The 19,550-nt window shown below is 41.3% G+C and overlaps 1 protein-coding gene across 1 annotated transcript in view; it reads left to right on the plus strand.

Annotated features, from left to right (window-relative positions):
- Positions 1–11,489: 11,489 nt before the first annotated feature.
- mfsd4aa (major facilitator superfamily domain containing 4Aa) overlaps positions 11,490–19,550 on the plus strand; it is a 32,155-nt gene continuing 24,094 nt past the window's right edge. The window contains exons 1-3 of the mRNA XM_017714801.1: positions 11,490–11,804; positions 17,686–17,884; positions 19,093–19,332. Coding sequence (XP_017570290.1) covers positions 11,533–11,804; positions 17,686–17,884; positions 19,093–19,332 — 711 coding nt within the window. The 5' untranslated portion in view covers positions 11,490–11,532. The remainder of the gene's footprint in view (positions 11,805–17,685; positions 17,885–19,092; positions 19,333–19,550) is intronic.

The following is a 19,550-nucleotide window of genomic DNA, read 5'->3' on the forward strand; positions in this document are numbered from 1 at the left end:
GTATACTAGTGGTGTATGTGTTTGTATGGAAGATGCTGTAACAACATCCTTGTGAGAATCCCTTTTATTTTTTCCTGTATTTCCTTTTCCTTTATGATTCATCATACATACTCGCCGACTCACATGGGCACATACGTGACCGGGATATATTGACGATTTCATTCTTATCACTATCATTTTTCCGACTAAAAAGGCTAAAAGAACTCGTGAAGTTGGTTGAAATGAAGGTCACTGAAACAAATGAACATCCACACTCACTGGTTTTTTTAAGGGTAGTATTTAATTTTCCGAACACTGTCACTTTGTGATTTTACCTCAGACATGAATATTTCACTCAAGCATCTAAAGGTGCCTTGTAAATCAAACGTGGTGATGGGTCCAGCGTTATGTCTTTGAAAACAACAATACTGTTTTAATATCCTTTATGACGAAGAAAACTTTGTTCCTCATAAATAATTGCACACAATCTAATGTTTGGTATGATGAAGTGCTCTACTGTATTTGCACATGGCATCCAAGTGTCCTCGACTTTGTCCTAACGTCGTTTGCCTGCTCCTTCTTCCAACACCCCCAACCCCCCCCCCCCCCCCCCCCTTAGCATAGTCCTGCCTTAGCCCTTAAGTAAAGCGCTGTTGTCAGAGTAAAACCTTGTATCTCCATTTTTGTCGTTTTTCAGTTTTTGACCTAATTTGAAACTACCTGTTGCCCTTTACACTGTATGTAAATTTCATGATGAATGGACCAAAAGAAACGGCCCAAATGACTCAGAAAAAAACTCTGGTTCCATTGACTTACATTCAAAGTAAAGTAGGTTTTTTGCTGCTCCTGTAAAGTTACCGATTAGGGGATATGAGGTTTTGGTCCTGACAACAGCCAAAGGCACTGTGTTTCTAGTGAAAGCCATTGACCACAGAGAATGGTAGTGGTGGTGTAGTTTTGGGTTCAGTTTGTGTGAAGTGAGCAACCACGGACGCTAATGCACTGCATTTCTACGGCCACCAGGAGGCAGGAAGCAAGTGCAGAGTGTGTGAGGGAGAGAGAGTGTGTGTGAGAGAGAGAGAGAGAGAGAGAGAGAGAGAGAGAGAGAGAGAGAGAGAGAGAGAGAAAAAAAATTGTGTACTCTTTGACACTTCATCCCCTTTTAGTTAACTTTAGCATCACTGCAGCCGAAGTTCTCTGGTTCTCCTATATGTGAGTTTTGTGGTAAACAACAACAAAAAAAAATATTTTAAATAATGTATTGGACAGAATTAATATATGTATTTTAACAAGTGTTTTCTTTATTCTCAGTGAATTTTTGCCAGAAAATTGAGATGGCTGTATTAAATGACTTTAGATGATGTCTAAATGTTTTATAAAAGATTTAGATTTTTGTATGAAATGTGATATTAAATATTTTGTGTGACATGTCTATTCTATTTCGATATACTGAAGCTGAATGTATTGTGACTGCTGAATAAAACAAAAAGCCAAAAGTGATTGAATAATTAATAACTAAATAAATGATAAAGTTCCATATTGCAAGTAACTGAGAGTGAACTTTGTAATTGTTGTATAACACAAGAAGCGCTGGGGCTCCGAGGCCTTGGAGCGTTAGAGTACAGGCCGGCAAATGATTCATGTATTTAATGTCAGGGATGTTTCTACCTTAAATTGGCTAAAATGATGCTTCCCCACAAAAAAATGTTATTTATTTATTTATTTATTACATCATTTACTCAAAAACAAATGTTTCTTGGTTAATTACTTACCAAGGGCCACTTCACCTATTAACTCATATGAGTTGACGAAGTACACAAACCATGTACTTGAGTTAAAGTCGAGACCCCCAAGGTAAATATTCCTCCAGTAAAAGTAGAAGTTCCTCCCTTTAGACCTCCACTTGAGTAAAAGTACTAAAGTATTTCCCTTCAAATGTACTTAAGTATAAAGTAAAAGTACTAAAAGAGTAATTCTGGCTCTGATCTGGTCCTGTTATCATTTTTATAACCAGACTGGCTTCATGAACTCATTTCAGGTGAAAGTCCTCCAGCGTCTCTCTTGGTAAACCAGTCTTTTAATAGAACGTCATTAATTAGTGACGCTGACGTCTATTAAAATGATCAGAAGCACAAAACACTGAAGGTAAACAGTTTCCATCAGGGAGAACCGAGTGGCTCTGAAATCACTTTTTACACACAAGCAAAGTTTCAGGTTCAGATTTATTTACAACTTAGTTCCAAGTTTAAGTTGAATAAAAACTGGCTTTAAACTCAGGATCACAGATGAGCTCCTTTACTATGTTGATCTGTAGGCGTCTGTTCATAAACATAAACCAGCCCAAACTAATTTACTATAAAATGAAACGGTGTTTGTAGAAATTCAGAAAAAAGCCGCGTCAGTCTCGACTGCATATGTGGACATATTTCTATATTGAGCTCTATTTACACAAAGTTAGGTTAGTTCATCATTTATGTTGAACAGACTCTCCCAAAGTTTTACGCTGCTGCGCTGACGTTGAACCGCGTGCTGCACTGGGTCGGTATGACCAACAGGTCAAAACCAGCTCTAAACAAAGTGACCGCTGGGCCCTGATTGGTGCTCTGGCTTTGCGCTTCTTTCGTTTTGACATGTTACGTTTTTATACACACAGAAACCAAAAGGAACGACAGATTTCTCAGAATGTAGGAGGAAAAAGTCGGATATTAGACTCTGAAATGTAGTGGAGTGAAAGGAAAAAGTCGCCCAGAACGGAGAAACTTCAGTACAGATACACCAAAAATACTAAAGTACAGAAACTAATTACATTTACTAACAGAGAATAAACAGAGGGCTAGGGGCTAAGTGGTAGGGGCAAGGAGTGAAATGGGATTGGGCCTGAGTCTGGAAGTTTCTCTATGTTAAGTAATGCTCATCAAACAACTATAAAGGATATTGTTTATGTTTTAGCAGTTGAATCTTCTAAGCCACTTATCCTTCTGGGGCATGGGGGCATCTGGAGCCTATCCCAGCAGTCACTGAGTGGAAGGAAGCTTAAACCCTGGATAGGTCACCAGTTCATCGCAGGGCATATATTGACCCAAAGAATAAAATTTAGATTAAAACTTTTACTAAAAAATACTTTTACCCTTGCATCTAATCATGAAAAGTCCCTGGATTAGTAATTACTCACAGAATTAGTCCCAGAAGATGTTATCAGTCTAATGTTACTCTTTGATGGCTCAGGAGATTTCATGGTGCTCCTCTCACAATCCCTTAGGAACAGTAGCTTTAGGCAAAAAGGAGACATGAGATACATGCGAGATAAAGTGGAGCTGAGAGTTTAGCTGCAGATAAACATAAGCTTTACTATCTCGGCAAAATCTAAGCGCAGGGTGAGTCACTTTACTGAGATCTCCACCAGACCTCAAGAGGAGACGCGGGACATTACTGGGGTCTTTTGGTAGAACCTCTCATGCTCAGTGAAAAACAAATTCACCGTCATATTCCCTTAGCAATTATAAGTATGTATCAGCAAAGTCACAAGAAGGATGATTTATTCAAGGCGCTGCGCTCACCCGACATCCGAGAGGCGCCACGTTTAATTTCCCATCTACTGTTAGAACAGTGGGTAGGCGACATTACACAGAGCCATATGGTGCTTTGCTCTATGATTAAATAAGACATGGAGCCTGTAATTCACAGCTGATGATGTTTGTTAACTATGAGTGTAAATATAGATTCATTTCCTTTAAACAAATCATTGTCTTAGGTTAATGATCTACACTCGTGTTGAGAAGCAACCATTGCCATTGCATGCGCTTACACTATGAAGTAAGACTGCAGTTTGTCATCAATTTTAGAATAACGAGGATGAATGAGCTCATCCTTAGTACAATCCCAATTCCAAAAAAGTTGGGACGCTGTGTAAAATGTAGATAAATGTAAATAAAAACAGAACGCAATGATCTGCGAATCTCAAGAACCTTACTTAGAACCTTACTTACCTAGAACACCTATCAGATGTGGCCAGTGAGACATTTTACCATTTCATGAAAAACATTAACTCATTTAGAGCTTGATGGCAGCAATGCATCTTAAAAAAGTCGGGACAGGGCCGTTTCTGCCACCGTGTAGCATCCCCTCTTCTTTTAACAACAGTCTGTAAACGTCTGGGAAGTGAGGAGACCAAGTGCTGGAGTTTTGGAAGAAGAATGTCGTCCCATTCCTGTCTGTTGTAGGATTCAAGCTGCTCCACAGTCCTGGGTCGTCTTTGGGTCTCCTCTGCTGGATTTTTCGTATCATGATGCACCAAGTGTTTTCTGTTGGTGAAAAGTCTGGACTGCAGGCCAGTTCAGCACCTGGACTCTTCTTCTGTGAAGCCATGCTGCTGTGATGGATGCAGTATGTGGGTTATTGTCTTTCTGAAATATGAAGGCCTTCCTTGAAAGAGACGCTGTCTGGATGGCAGCACATGTTGTTCTAAATCCTCCATATACCGGTCAGCATTGATAGAGCCTTTCCTGATGTGTAAGCTGCCCACGCCATCGGCACTAATGCTGCCCCAGACCATCAGAGATGCAGGCTTTGAACTGTGTGCTGATAACAAGCTGGATGCAGAGTCCATGGTTTCCAAAAAGATTGTACATTTTTGATTCATCTGCCCACAGAAGAGTTTTCCATTTTGCCTCAGTCCATTTTAAATGAGCTTTGGCCCAGAGAAGACGGCAGCGTTTCTGGATCGTCTGACATGTGGCTTCTTCTTTGAAACAGCTTTAACTTGCGTTTGTGGATTATACGGTGAACTGTGTTCAGACAGTGATGTCTGGAAGTGTTTCTGAGCTCATGCAGGGATTCCCAGGACAGAATCGTACCTGTTTTTGATGCTGTGTCATCTGAGTACAAGGATTTCTCCAGATTCTCTGAATCTTTTGAAGATATTATCTACTGTACATGGTCTGATATCTAAAATCTTCACAAATTTACGTTGATGAACATTTTTCTGAAATTGCCCCACAATTTTTAGATGCAGTTTTCTGCACATTGGTGAACCTCTGCCCATCTTTGCTTCTGAGAGACATCACCACTCTAAAATGCTCTTATACTCAGTCATGTGAGTTAGCTGCAAATCACTCCTTCAGCTGTTTTTTATTAGTACCATTTACTTTTCCAGCCTTTTGTTGCCCCAGTCCCAACTTTTTTGAGATGCGTTGCTGCCATCAAGTTCTAAATGAGGTAATGTTTTAATGGAATCGTGAAATGTCTCACTTTCAACATCTGATAAATGTTCCATGTTGTTTTATGAAAAAAATATGGGTCTGTTGGGACCAAGAGCTATTTTCTCCTTGCCCAAAACCCAAAGTATGAGGTTTAAATACTAAGACTATTCTGTACTGTGGTTTTGTTCTAATTATTGTCTGATCACTTTCAAAAATAAACAAAAGTAAAAGAGTATTCATCCAAAAATAAGAGAAAGCAGAATAAAAGACTTCAGCTGTTGAGTTGTTGTGGAAGGGAGGAAAAGGCGCTCTTCATTTATTGCGCTTCAGGTGGCAAAGATCATCACAAAGCACCCTTCTTTATATCCCATTTCGGGGTGAGCTCTTCACCTCTCCCCTTGGTATATGTCTCTGAATCACCTTTTGGTTCCCATTACGTCTTGGTTTACCAAGACTTTTGAAAACTCTTATTTCCCACCACTCTTAAGATATATTTTTTTATATAATTTTCTCATCCTCACGTCATCCTGCCTTCCCCAAGGCCTTTGGTTGGGCACTTTCCTCATTAATTTGGGCTAGTTTTCGCCAGTTCTTATCTAGTCTTCTAATTAGGAGCTTGTTGTGCAGGCAGTGTTTCTCAGGCTTCTCCAGGTGCCTTATCAAATATACCCTTTTCTGCGATGCACTGCCTGTGCCTGGGTCAGAAGTTCCTCCTGTCCCAGGCATGCAAACGTTAGGCCTGTTTTCTGCTGAAGAGATCTGTCTGCCTCAGTTCTATGACTATAACTTTATTTCAATCATTTCTGAATGATTTGAGTGAATGATTTTTACATGACCAACTTACTTTAGTCATTTTAAAGTAGTAATTTTTCATGAAACTCTTATTCAAACTCTATGAGATTTATTTACATTTTACACGGCGTCCCAACTTGGGGGTGTAGTTGTAGGAATGAGGTCTTACACAGCAATAAAGCAAACTAAAGGCGAGTCTGACATGTGGACATGTGTTGACTGGATGTTTAATAATCCTAAGTAAATGAAGGTGAAGGCCCTTTCCTGCATGACTGAGCCCCTGTGCACTAAGCAGTCTCCATAAAGACGGTGTAATGAGTTTAGTGTGGAGGAACTCAGTGTCCTGCACAGAGCCCTGACCTCAACCCCACTGAACACCCCTGGGATGAACTGGAACGTCGATTGAGAGCCAGTCCTTCTAGTCCAATGTCATTGGCAGACCTCACAAATGCTCTTTTGACTTAATGAGCACAAATTCCCACAGACACTCTCCAGAATCCTGTGGAAAGGCTCGTTTGAGCAGTGGAGGCTGTTACAGCCGCAAAGGAGGTGCAACTCCATATTAATGACCATGGTTTGGAATGGGATGTCCGACAAGCTCATGCAGGTGTGATGGCCAGGTGTCCACATACTTTTGGCCATATCATGTATAACCCTTTGCAGTTTTATCTAATCACTGCAACAGGCTGATCGCTACGAGTTTTCTTTTAACGTGCCAAATTACATTTTCTTATGACGTAATGCAAACTCTTTTTAAGGGATTAAAAAAAGAAGAAGATGAAAACACATTACGATAATGAGAACTCGGGTACAAATGACGAATAAAGAGAGAGTACAACATTCAAAAAATAGAAAAATGAGTAATCAAATATTCTGCTGTACCATATTACCTCCAAATAAGTTATTAAATTATACAAATACATTCATCTGGGTCCTTATTTTGGCACTCAAACATTTAGGGACATGGCAGAAAGCAAACCCAATGGCACTGATCTTTGTTTTTTTTTACATGTTTTTGTACTGACTTCATAAATGTAGAGTTAATGTGAAAGTAACTGGCAAATCATTTATTTTAAAAAGACTTTTATTATATTACTTTTTGTGAATTTGCAACGTATACAGTTGTTCAGTACTTTTACAGATTTTTTTATGTTGTTTTAAAACATAAAAATGTACTTTTTTTCTGTAGTATTTAAAAAAAACATCTATGCTGTCTTTGGTGAGCTTTAAATGAATACATTTAATCTTAAAACACACGTGTTAGCAGATTGTCTAGCATCCAACGCTTAATGCTGTTTCCAGGGAGACCAAACGAAGTAAACAAGTTTGTAAACAAGTTTTTATTCCCACACTGTCACGCAGCTGGAATGGATGAAACGCTCTATCCTCGTTCTTATAAGCTGAAAAAGAAGTTCAGCTCTTCGGTCGTTCGACTGTTTTCCTGAGCGCCGAAATGGTTTCTTCTTGATGTTTACATGCGGAGGAAACGGCAGCGGAAGACCAGGGAGGGTGCTAAAGAGCTGACCGTAAGTGAAGGTCCCTACAGCTACTTACCTGTTTACCAGTAACAGTGCAGCTCAGATAGCCGCATTATTCAGACCGGACAGCTGATACATATTTGGCAGTGGTGGACAGTAACTAATTAACGAGTAAATAACAGACAACAAACATGTGAGTGTAAGTAACATCATTTAAATGGTAATAAAATGGGGTGCAACAGGATAACACTGAGGAGGATAACGCTACTAAAAGCTTAGATTTGAAAGAAAAAAGGGTAGTACCGGTCTAAATCTGAAGAGATATGGAATTTGAGAAACAAAGTGTGGTACAAAAGTAATGCCTAGATTATGAACCGAATGAGAAATGGCTATAACATCATCCCTAAGTTCAGTCTTCTCACAGTTCAGCCTAAGAAAAAGAAGTAAAGATAGTAAATAACAAAGGGCCCAAAACAGATCCCTGTGGGACACCCTGAGAGACACGGTTTGATTCGTGTCAGGCTTTGGAAATGAAGTGCTGAAAGCCAGACTGAAAAGGCTCATACAGACCATGTCTGGACATTTTCCAGTGCCTGAGTAGAACTGTGTTCTTACTGTTTTGAGTGAAGTGAGTCAGCAAATACCAGCTGATTCTGTCTATCAGGATGAGGCGAAGCTCCTGCTGGATAACATCTTTGGTGGAGAGGAGCACGTTTATGCAGATCCTGGAGCGCCGGCTCTCGTTCTTTGGGACTGCCTGGAGAAACACATCCAGCACCTCCTGTCGAGACTACAGGCCATCTAGCTGCCCTGCCTGCCATCCAGAGTCTCATATATAGGTGTATATACTGTATATATTATACAGAGTAGGTCCAATGTAACATGTGCCATTTTAACTGTATTATTAAGTGCGTTATTAATTGAGCGGCCAATTTTTAATGACTAAAGCGTCTGTGATCTCCATTTCCAAACTATTATGTTCAAAGAAATGTAGTGATTTTTATAGTTCACAGTAAATCACACCAACAAGTCTCCGCCACCCTAATGTGCCACCACCCAAGTAATAAAAACACAGTGGTGGTCCTTTTGTGCTGTGCTGGTAACTTGTGCACCAATACATTAGCCACAGTCTGCAATTCTGTACCTACATCCAAATACCCTATAAGGTATTAGTACATTTTAAAATGGCCAGTGAGTGAAGATACAAGGTAGGTGCGCCTAATAGACTAGCATCTCAGTGTATATTGCACTCAATTGTATATATATTGTTATATATAGTTGAATTTAATAGTGTATTGTTGTACTTAAGCTATATGTTGTGCTTAATGTGTTTATTTTTGCTTATTAAAGTAGGATAAGATACTATTACGTATTGATTAGTTGTTATTTTGTTTGTCAGGAGCTATTTCATAACTGCATAATTGATTTAAAAAGTTTTTATTATTATTGTAGTCTGTCTCTCCTCTCCATATCACTCTTTCTCTTTCTTCCCTCCCCCCTTCCATTACCATCCCTGAAACTGTACATTTTACTAATACACCTAAGTTAAAATTTCTGGCTGAAAACTGAAAGAATTTTTATAAATTTACTATTTAATGTATACTTTAGAATAAGCAAACTAGACATAAAAAAATTACAAGGTAGAAAAGAAATTTATTATGGATTAAATTGCTTTGAAAGACAATAAGACAAAACTGAGCTGAATAGGAAACGTTCAGCTAGTTTATCGCTGCAGTCGGAACAAAACCTGGCATCTCCATTTTTTCCGTTTTTCAGTTTTTGACATAATTTGGAAATAGCTGTTGTCCTTTGTATTGTATGTAAATTTCATGAAGAACGGAGCAAAAGAAACGGCCCAAAATGACTTGGAAAGATGTCTGGTTCCATTGACTTCCATTAACAGTAAGGTATGTTTTTTCCTCCTCCTGTAAAGTTACCATTTTAGAGATACGAGGTTTTCTTCCGACAGCAGCATTTTATATGTATTAAATCCACTGTCCTCAGCAACTTAATGGTTAGTTATTCAAGGCAATGAATTGAATTATTTTTTTTTTAATTCTGCTTCGCACTTTCTGTGAGTTTAGCCATCATTAAATAAGCCTAAACGTTTCTCTATATGCGTTCTGTTGGGTTTCTTTGTGTCCTGCAGCTGTTTCTCTCATATTTTTCATGGATCTGTGTTTCTCCAGATCCTGCAAGCCTTTCGATGGCTCCACATTCAGCTGATGGAGTGAGATGAAGATGAGGCTTTTATTCCTCATAGATTCGTCATTGTTAGGGACGTTTCTGCAGAGCCACACTGAACCACTTTTAGCACAATAAAATAGGTTTATGAAAACCACACTGATATATCCTGTATATAGATTTACTGAACTTAATTCTCATTTTCTCTGGTGGTATTTGTGGTTTTCATAGATCTCTGTGTCATTTGTCAGTCTGTATTCTTCTAAACATCCTCACTGGTTCATTTAAACCCTTCAGTTCAGTGAGAGGCTGTTCTTGGTTCAGTGTTCTCTGCTGTATATTCACTGTCAGTTCATCATTCTTCATTCATATCGCTCTCGTCGAGTTACTGCTTTGTGAAACACCACATACACACTAGTGAACACACACTAGGGGCAGTGAGCACACTTGCCCAGAGCAGTGGGCAGCCCTATCCACAGCACCAGGGGAGCGGTAGGGGGTTAGGTCTATCTATCTATCTATCTATCTATCTATCTATCTATCTATCTGTCTGTCTGTCTGTCTGTCTGTCTGTCTGTCTGTCTGTCTGTCTGTCTGTCTGTCTGTCTGTCTATCTATCTGTCTGTCTGTCTGTCTGTCTGTCTGTCTGTCTGATTGTCTATCTATCTATCTATCTGTCTGTCTGTCTGTCTATCTATCTATCTATCTATCTATCTATCTATCTATCTATCTATCTGTCTGTCTGTCTATCTATCTATCTATCTATCTATCTATCTATCTATCTATCTATCTATCTATCTATCTATCTGTCTGTCTGTCTGATTGTCTATCTATCTATCTATCTATCTATCTATCTATCTATCTATCTATCTATCTATCTATCTGTCTGATTGTCTGTCTATCTATCTATCTATCTATCTGTCTGTCTGTCTGTCTGTCTGTCTGTCTATCTATCTATCTATCTATCTATCTATCTATCTATCTATCTATCTATCTGTCTGTCTGTCTGTCTGTCTGTCTGTCTGTCTGTCTGTCTATCAGAGCAGCTCTGGTTCCTATCATGACCATTGTCATTTCGTCTTGGCGAGTTTTGAGCTTTTCACCTCAAACCACTCAGAATCACTTTGTCTACATCACAGCGGGTTCATTTCTGGAGAAATGGTCCAAGATGTTCTTCAAGCGCTGAACTGAGGCGCTGCATCGACTCCTAGTTAACCTCTTATTCTCCAGGGGGTATTTTTGGTTTGTCCATCTGAATATAAGTGATCAAATCATAAGGCGAATTATTCAGAAACTGCATGAAATAAATGCACATTTTTATTCATTATTTTATTGTAAAAGCTCCTCAGATGAACAGAACGTGTGTTTTATGATCTCCACATATCACTACATGCTTACGATTCACTGCTGAAAGCCAAAAATCTCCGCCGCTCTTTGTGTTGTTCTCTAAAAGTGATGTTTCCAGAGCAGATCACTGAAGAGACCCCGTCTGTTTATAGTTTAGAGCCCAGATTTGGGGAAAAACGGGTCGACTTTCAGTAGAAAAACAAAGTTCAGCTTCTTTTATTATAAGGGTTTAAAATGACATCACCGTCTATTAGACTGGAGAGAAGAGCTACAGCCTCACACGACGCCCAGCTTCTGGATGGAGCTTATGAACGTTATGGAGAACATGACCAAGTGGTGGTCTCAAGAAGCTGAAGAGGCTGTGAAGGCCGGGGTAAAGCTCGTTTTTCAGCAGTTTCCCTGGGGCTGTGAGCAGGTTAATAACGCGCATTTGCTCAGAGGGACATGTTGAAGTCCTCGGTGGGCGGAGCTCAAAGCGCCACGCCTCACACGCGCGGCTTCCTAAAGCCAAGCACGAGCGTTTGTGCGTGAGTGAAGTCCTCGCCTGAGCCAGCATGACCGGCAGGGTGCTTGACCGCAACTGCAACCTCATCCTGAAGGTTGTGGACGAGCGCATGTGGGATCTGTTCAGGAGCCACTGGCAGCACACGCTCACCTACTGGAGTGGGTTCTTCAGCTTTGGCCTGTGCCTGGCCCTGCTGGGCCCTACCGTGCTGGACCTGCGCTGCCAGACCCAGGCCACCCTGCAGGGCATCACCCTGGTCTTCTTCGCCCAGCAGTTCTGTCTCTTCGTGGGCAGCACTGTTGGTGGCTTCTTCAGCAAGTCGTAAGTGGACTCGCTTGTCTCACTTTGCCCAAAAACTGCTGTTTTGCCCACAAGGACAGTGGCGTTTTGCTTTGGTTGGACATGGATGGGACCTGGACGTAAATCAGTTGGCCTGTAAGCCTAGTTAGGGGTGTTACACTAAACTTAAAGGTGAAGTCCAGTGATTGTTCAACTCTTCTGCATAATGAAACCATTAGTATGCACACAAAGTCATTCAGAGTGGGCTTGATATGAAATTGTCTATTCTGGAGGTATTACTGAATCAAAGTCGTTCACAGTGGGGGTGGTAGGAACCAGACGTCCTGAGAGTTTAATGCCTCTAAGTAGCTCCCTCACCTACATGAAGTGGTAACAAATACACAAGGTCTCAGACTTTGTTTGGCAATATGTCCCGATACTTAGACGTGTTGACAATTCACAATATTTAGTTTTTCTGAGATACGATAAAAAGCTGGAACAGACCAAACAGAACCTGTAAATGCTGCAATATCTGTAGTATTTTATTCAGTGTTTCACAAACCGCACCTAATCCGCTGAAACGAGCATCGCTTCGTAATGAACCGTTGTTAGTCTGTATACACGACATGCTCAGTAAAGCTTATTGTGCCTGTGTATCACATCAACACTGAGCTATCACCATGTTGCCCACCCCTGGTTTCATCACGTTTTATACATTCAGTGCATGCAGAGTGTTGTCATGCAAAAAAACTCCCCCCTAAAAATAATTATTCGCCGTTATAAGCTTTACACATAAAAACTGATGATATGAGGAGGTCAGCTTCATTTTTGATTGAGAATATAATCGTTTTATTTACTTAGTGGACATCCTGACCCCTGGTTCCTATCACTGCCACTCGAAAGTTTCTCCTGAAGGGCCTTTTTAGGCTATAGATTAAATATCCTTAATCAGATTTGTGAGACACTGTGACAGACGGCAAGTAGAAAGTTGGATAAATGCTCCTTTGTGGTTCTTATGAAGCCCAACTGGGTGAAACTGCCAGAGCTTTTCCTTACAGTCAGTTTATTTTAATCCTGATCTGATAGGAGGGAATGAAAAGGGTGGGGAACGCATGACCGAGTCAACACGGTTTTCCTCCATCCTGCACAAGAGCTGTTTTAAACCCTACGCTTTCATGAGGAGGATAGCTGGGGACAGCTGTGGTTCTGGTCTGTGTGAGTGGACAAGCCCTCCTCTGGCAGTGACCTCTGTTTGTGTCTTGTTTTTCTGTTGTTTGTCTGTCAGCAGTCATGTGTTCATTAGTGTCCCTCTGTCTGTACGAGGGCTGTTGAGTAAGGACTCCGTCTCGGACGGCACGCACTCTCCTATCAGTAACTTACTGTTTACTTTCTCTCCTCCGGGAGAGCCAAACGATCTGATTAGCAAAGCAGGTTTGTTCAACCTCCTTCATTCGGTCTGTCACGTTCTGTGAAAGGCGGTCAGGGTCCATCGTGATACAGGTGGACGAAGCTGTTTCCGTTTTCCAGGTTCCAGGTCCTTTGAAGTGATGCTCTGTTTGGGCTGTCAAGTCAAGTCAAGTCAAGTCAAGTCACACTTCGTCATTCCTTCCACCTCAGCCAAGTGTTGAGTGAGTTATACAATATAGTTCCAGTGCTGCATTTATAGGTGAATTCCAGAGATTTTTCAAAGCGCCTGCTTAATTCAGCCGTTGCGACGTAGTTTGTTGTCGAGAAACCAGCTTGAATTTCTTTGCGGTGGTGGTCTGTGGAACCAGGGGTCACATGGTGGTCTGTGGAACCAGGGGTCACAATATTTGCAACCCAGAATTGATTTCCTCTCCTAAATGTCCTCTGTATGTCTACAAAGATTTGGGCGTAGACCAAATAAATGAATCAAAAAAGCTTGTACAAAAGTTTGGACACCCTTCCAGTTTTAAGGTCTCAGAACTTAAATGAACTTTTAAGGCCTTAATTGACTCGTGATGGCTGATTAGGCAGGTCAGGCATTTCACTAAGCATCATCAGCTGATGAAAATTGCTGGGTGTAATCATTTCTCAGACTCTCCCAAACATGATTACACTCAACGATCGTGGGCTCCCCTAAAGAGGTCCCTGAGGATCTGAAAACGAAGCTAACTGATACCTACAAAGGCAATAAAAAGATATCAAAGGCTTTGTTCACACAGCAGGTAAAAGTGGCCCGAATCTGATTTTCTCACCGCGTCTCATTTTGTTGTTTAGCTGTTCACGATATGTTTTAAATGTGATGTGTATGCGACATCAGTCTGAACAGATCAGCTCCTGAACCGGCCCACAGGCGCAAAAGAACAGAGTTTCACGTGGCTCGTCCAAAGGTGAACAGCCATGACGAACACCAGTCGCTCCCAGAGGATCAGCTTCATCTTCACCAGCATCACAGGAGCCTTCATGAAGTTCAGATGGCTGGCAGCTGGGCTCATCACCCAGAATATGTTCGAGCTGTGAAAAAGGTGCCACCGCTTATTTGGTTCGCGTCCTCAGATTCTTTTAAACGTTGCTTTCGGACTTTTGCCGCAGCAGCCTCGTTCTCCTGCGGCCGCCTTCGAAGAGATTTCGAAAAGAAATTTAGCGGTTGTGACAAGTGCCTTCAATTTTTTTAGTACAGAAACATCAACCTAAATGTTTTGAGGTCTGAGCAGCGTGAAATTATGACGCATGTGGGGTTGGATTGACGTAAAAGTCACATGAATTCCAATCTGACTGCTGCATGTCGGATACGGATTTCAAATCGTCTCAAATCGGAATTGAAAATGTCAGATTCAGTGTTTTTGCCGTTCACATTGACACACAGACACACATCTGTGTCACATATGAAGAAAAAGATCAGAAATGGGCCACTTTTACCTGCTGTGTGAACAAAGCCAAACTAATTTACTTTCTGAAATGGCAGTTAAGGGGAACTGTGAAAGTCAAGGCAAGATCTAGATTTAAGTCTCATGTAGAACTTCTCGTATTCTAGCCAGAAAGGCAAAGCAAAACCCCCATATGACAGCAAATGACCTGCGACAGGAGTGGTGGTGTGTGGACCTGCTTGTACTTGTCTGCCATGTTTGGAAAAATGCATTTTAGACCAAAACCTTATCTTAAAACTATCATAAGCACAGTTTAAAAATTTAAAATTCATATACTGTGAGGTAGTTTTACAGATCTTAAATACTTTGGAAGTTCCTAGCGTTACCATTTTAAACAGTGCTGACAAAGTAGTTTTCTCTGACTGGAGGATTTCCCACCAAACCACTGACTTTGTTTACATCTTACCGTTTGATTTATGCTGAAATTTTGAAAAAATAATTGAAATTAGTCACTAGTAGGCGGACCGCGGTCCGTGTCCAGTCACAGATGCTGTCCTCTGCAGACCTGGACCTATAACCAATAAACTATGGAGATTTATTTAATTTCAATGGGGCGGTCCTGTTTTAATCAGCGTAACTTTTCTAGCCATTACGGTATTGGTCAGGAGACTCTACTCAGCCAATCAGATCTGTGCATTACGATGAGCTCTGAGACTCGCGTGAGTGAGATGCCACGCAGGTGAAGGACAAGGTGTTGGAGATGAAAGTGAGTCAGAGGGAAGTTGTTTCACATGACGTGATCGAGAAAGAAAACTGACCATAAATATTGTTGAAATTTCACTGATACTGGACTTTATTTGGTCTGATATTCAGTTGCTGACTGTATAAGATGCTGATATTCCTACTCGGCTACTTCAGTACAGAGTATATGGCACTGAATCATGATGCAAGTTAGACGTTATGATGTTCCGGACCTTCGCTTGAGGAAACCGTCCCTAATGGGACCTTTTGAATTGAATTTAAAAAGCCCCGCAGAAGGCTACACAATAAAGTAAAGAAACACTCACCACAGGACAGTCTTCACTAATACCAGAACAATGGACAATACAGCAGAGAAAAGTCTTTAGCAACAGTGACTATTTGTATAAGTGTTATTCAAGGGTGTAAACTGTGGGTCCTTAGCAACAGACAACATTGTGAACAGTGTCCTGAGCATAGAAGGTGAAATGAAATGTAAACGTCTGCCATGCAAAGTGACAGTAAGTGGAATAGATGGAAATGAAGAGTAGAGCTGAGATGGCAGTCCATTCAGACCGTCCTCTGGAGCAGATCTGTTACTGCTGCTACTTCAGTTAAATCATCCATCCATTTTCTAAGCCGCTTCTCCGTCAGGGTCGCGGGGGCGTGCTGGAGCCTATCCCAGCAGAATTCGGGCGGAAGGCAGGATACACCCTGGACAGGTCACCAGTCCATCGCAGGGCAGACAGATAGACACAGACAGTCACTCACACCCAGGGGCAGTTTAGCACGTCCAATCAGCCTGACTGCATGTCTTTGGACTGTGGGAGGAAGCTGGAGAACCCGGAGGAAACCCACGCAGACACGGGGAGAACATGCAAACTCCACACAGAGAGGACCCTAGTCACCCAGCCGGGGAATCGAACCCAGGCCCTCCTTGCTGTGAGGCGACAGCGCCACCATGCCTCCCCCAGTTAAATCAAAAGAATCATATTATTACTATCGAGTATGTTTGAAAATTGCGAAACCATTTTAAAAGGTTGATCTTTAGCTCTTAAGGTTAAGCCACGGCCCACGGCGAAGGAACATTCCGGTAGCTTGTCTAAATGGTCAGCATTAAACTGCAGGGGAGCATAAAGATAGCCGTATTAGCTCCTAGGGTTCTTAATGTATTCAGTACTCTCGTCTTGTTTGCGCTCAGTTGGCCACTCTCTGACCCCCAAATATCCTCTAGCCTGTTTAATTTGGAAAGTCACGAGAACAAAGTCTGTTTGCAGTCCTTTTAAGTTGATGCACTGTAGATAAAGGATTGTGGTTGCATTGTTTTTCAAGTTGCTTTGGAAAATTAGGAGTTTAGGTTACATCAGATAAAAAAAACTGGAAAGTGTTTACTTTCCTTGAACTATGAACTTTTTTCGGTGTACCTAAAGAGAAAGTCCACCAGTTTCATACAGTGTCTGCGTAATTAAATGGTTAAGATGTTAACACAGTCATTTAGAGTGGTTTGACATGACATATTCCGTTCTAGAGAAACTTGGAGTTAGAATTGTAGAAGTGTACAGTGGTGGTGTTAGGAACCAAACGTCTGAAGAGTTTAATGCCTCTAAAAACTCCCCCACAGAAGGTTGTTATGAAAAATAGTTATTAATATGCTGTATAATACCCAAGGCGTTGGTTTGCAATAGTTTTACAACAGATTTTGGCCTAAAATGTGTGAAACAGTCCCCAAGCAAAACCTTTTTTGTTAAAGTTAGCACTATTTTACCATAATCATTGTTATATATGGCTAAAGTAGGTTTTGCTTGGGGACTGTTTCGCCCATTTTAGGCCAAAATCTGTTCTCAAAACTATTGTAAACCAATGCCTTGGGCACTTCACAGCATATTCCATAATAACCTTCAGTAAGGGAGCTTTTAGAGGTATTGAACCTTTCAGATGTCTGGTTCCTATCACCAGCACTGAGTGTAGAGTAATCGGAGTAAATTTACTTTACATCAAACCACTTAAATGACTTGGTTTACATCTCAACTATGATGTGATTCCTCAGTAAAACAGTTTTCTGTGTGCTCGTCTGTTCATTTTAAGGCCAAAATACTTGAATAGACAGTCATCATGGAAAGTTGGCAAGAAGGTCACAGCAGTGATGGTAGCCTCCAGTTTTGTTCCAGTCTCAACACTTGATAAGCCAGCACTCATAATGCAAACAGTAGTGTAAAAGACCAAGGTGACAACAAAGTCACTGCTATCCAACCTGACACTGATTTCGTGGTTGCAGCTATTTTCTCTTCTCCTTCTTGCAATTAAAGCGAAAGTTTGGCTGGTCTCACAATTGCCTGTCCTTCTCTCCTCTCCAGGTTTGCTTGCTCGTTGTCATCTCTTGCCGTGTCCACATTCGTCATCTCCGTGGTGTTCGCCTTCATCCCCATTTGCAGGAATTTGCCGATGCTTGCCATCGCCATGGCTATAACGGGACTCGCCATGGGCGTCATCGATACCATTTCCAACCTGCAGTTGGTGAAGATCTACCAGAAAGACTCCACTGTCTTTCTTCAGGTGGGGACGCCAGTTTCTCTTTCTAATAAGGGCTGATCACTGCTGCAAATTCAGGGGAGATGTAGGTGACCTGTCATTTCCACTTTTTGAAATGAAAGCAGAACATTTGGAGAGTTGCTGGATGGTTGTCATAGCGGAGTTTGGAGCTGAATGACTTTGGGGTGGGGGGAAATATCTCATTGTGATTTTTCTATTTTCTATAAGTCCAGTCCTGTTATTTTGGCCAAGAACACCAGAACATCCACTTTTTTTGGCTTGAGACTTCAACGCTAAACATGCCGAGTTGTGGTTGTGACGTCACAGCGTACATTGTTGTAGTTGCTTCTGATTGGTCAAACTTATTTGCAGGCAGTTTACAAGCTCTGATATTAGGTTAATCTCCCCCAATGAAGATAATTGTTAATAAAAAAGTCTTGAGGTTGGAAAATTGCCCTCTTTTCTATTGCGATTTTGATAGAAAAAGATCCTAGCTGAGCTGATAAAGGGCCGAGTTGATTGATGATGCGCCACGTGCATCATTAAAAAACAAACTAACGAGCAGAACGAGCTTCACTGAGAAGATAATTAATGATCAGCTTCATTATTAGAGCGAGATGAAGGTGAAAAAGGTGAGCTGCTCTTCCACTGATTTCAGGCGTTACCTTCTGTTCGTACATTCCAGTCTGAGCGTTCACATTAGGGGTCGCATGGCCACGAATCTGATCCAAGGCTGCGTTCATGTTTCACAAATCAGATGTTTTGCCCTAATGTGACTCACATCTGATGTTTTTAGGGCATGCAAAGCAGCTCATGTCACCTTTTTCTCCTCCGTCTGGCTCTAATAATGAAGCTGAGAGCTGATCAGAGTTAATGATCTTCTCAGAGAAGCTCGTTCTGCTTGTTAGGTTGTGCTGATGATTCAGTGATTAAGTCACGTGACGTCATGAGCTCAAGAGAGTCATTTCAGGAGCCGGTTCATCACGATAGATTTGAGCGACTTACCTACACGAGTGTGAGAGGTGGCAAAAAATCGGGTTCGTGTCACTCCAGCCTTTTGACGTGAACGTAGCCCAAGGCCTGGCTTATTTTGTCTTTAAAAGTTTGTTCAGTTTGAAATCTGTTGATAGTCTGGTGATCTTACCTTTTGACTTGATGCACTGTGAGCTGATTTTAGACGTCCTGTGTTATCGTGAAGTTAAATTAATTTCTGCCCAATTTCTTTTTTCTAGGTTCTCCACTTCTTTGTAGGTCTCGGGGCACTGTTGAGTCCCCTCATCGCCGACCCTTTTCTTTCTGACACCGACTGCGTGTTAGGAAACGGCACCAGCAATTCCACATCAATGATGAGACACATGAGGAACAAACTAGCCGGCAGACACGTGTACAATGTGTCTCACTTCGAGTTCCACACTGAGGGTGAAGTGGTCACCAACGTCTCCTATGCCTTCTGGATCATGGCGCTCATCAATGTAAGGCCATGTTCTTTGACACTATAGTGTTAATCAGTCGTGTGTTGTACTGTGCAAAAGTCAGAGTCCAGGTAAACAGTCATTGAGTACAAGTTATTCATTTTTGGAGGAGATTAGAAACGAGATGATCCACTTTCATAAAAATAAGCGACAAATGAGGAGATTCCAAAACTGGAGTTCAAAGAAATTGTTAAAAAATACACTGAAAATGACTCCTA

The sequence above is a fragment of the Pygocentrus nattereri genome, chromosome 21, assembly GCF_015220715.1.
Source record: "Pygocentrus nattereri isolate fPygNat1 chromosome 21, fPygNat1.pri, whole genome shotgun sequence".
In the NCBI taxonomy this organism is placed as follows: Eukaryota; Metazoa; Chordata; class Actinopteri; order Characiformes; family Serrasalmidae; genus Pygocentrus; species Pygocentrus nattereri.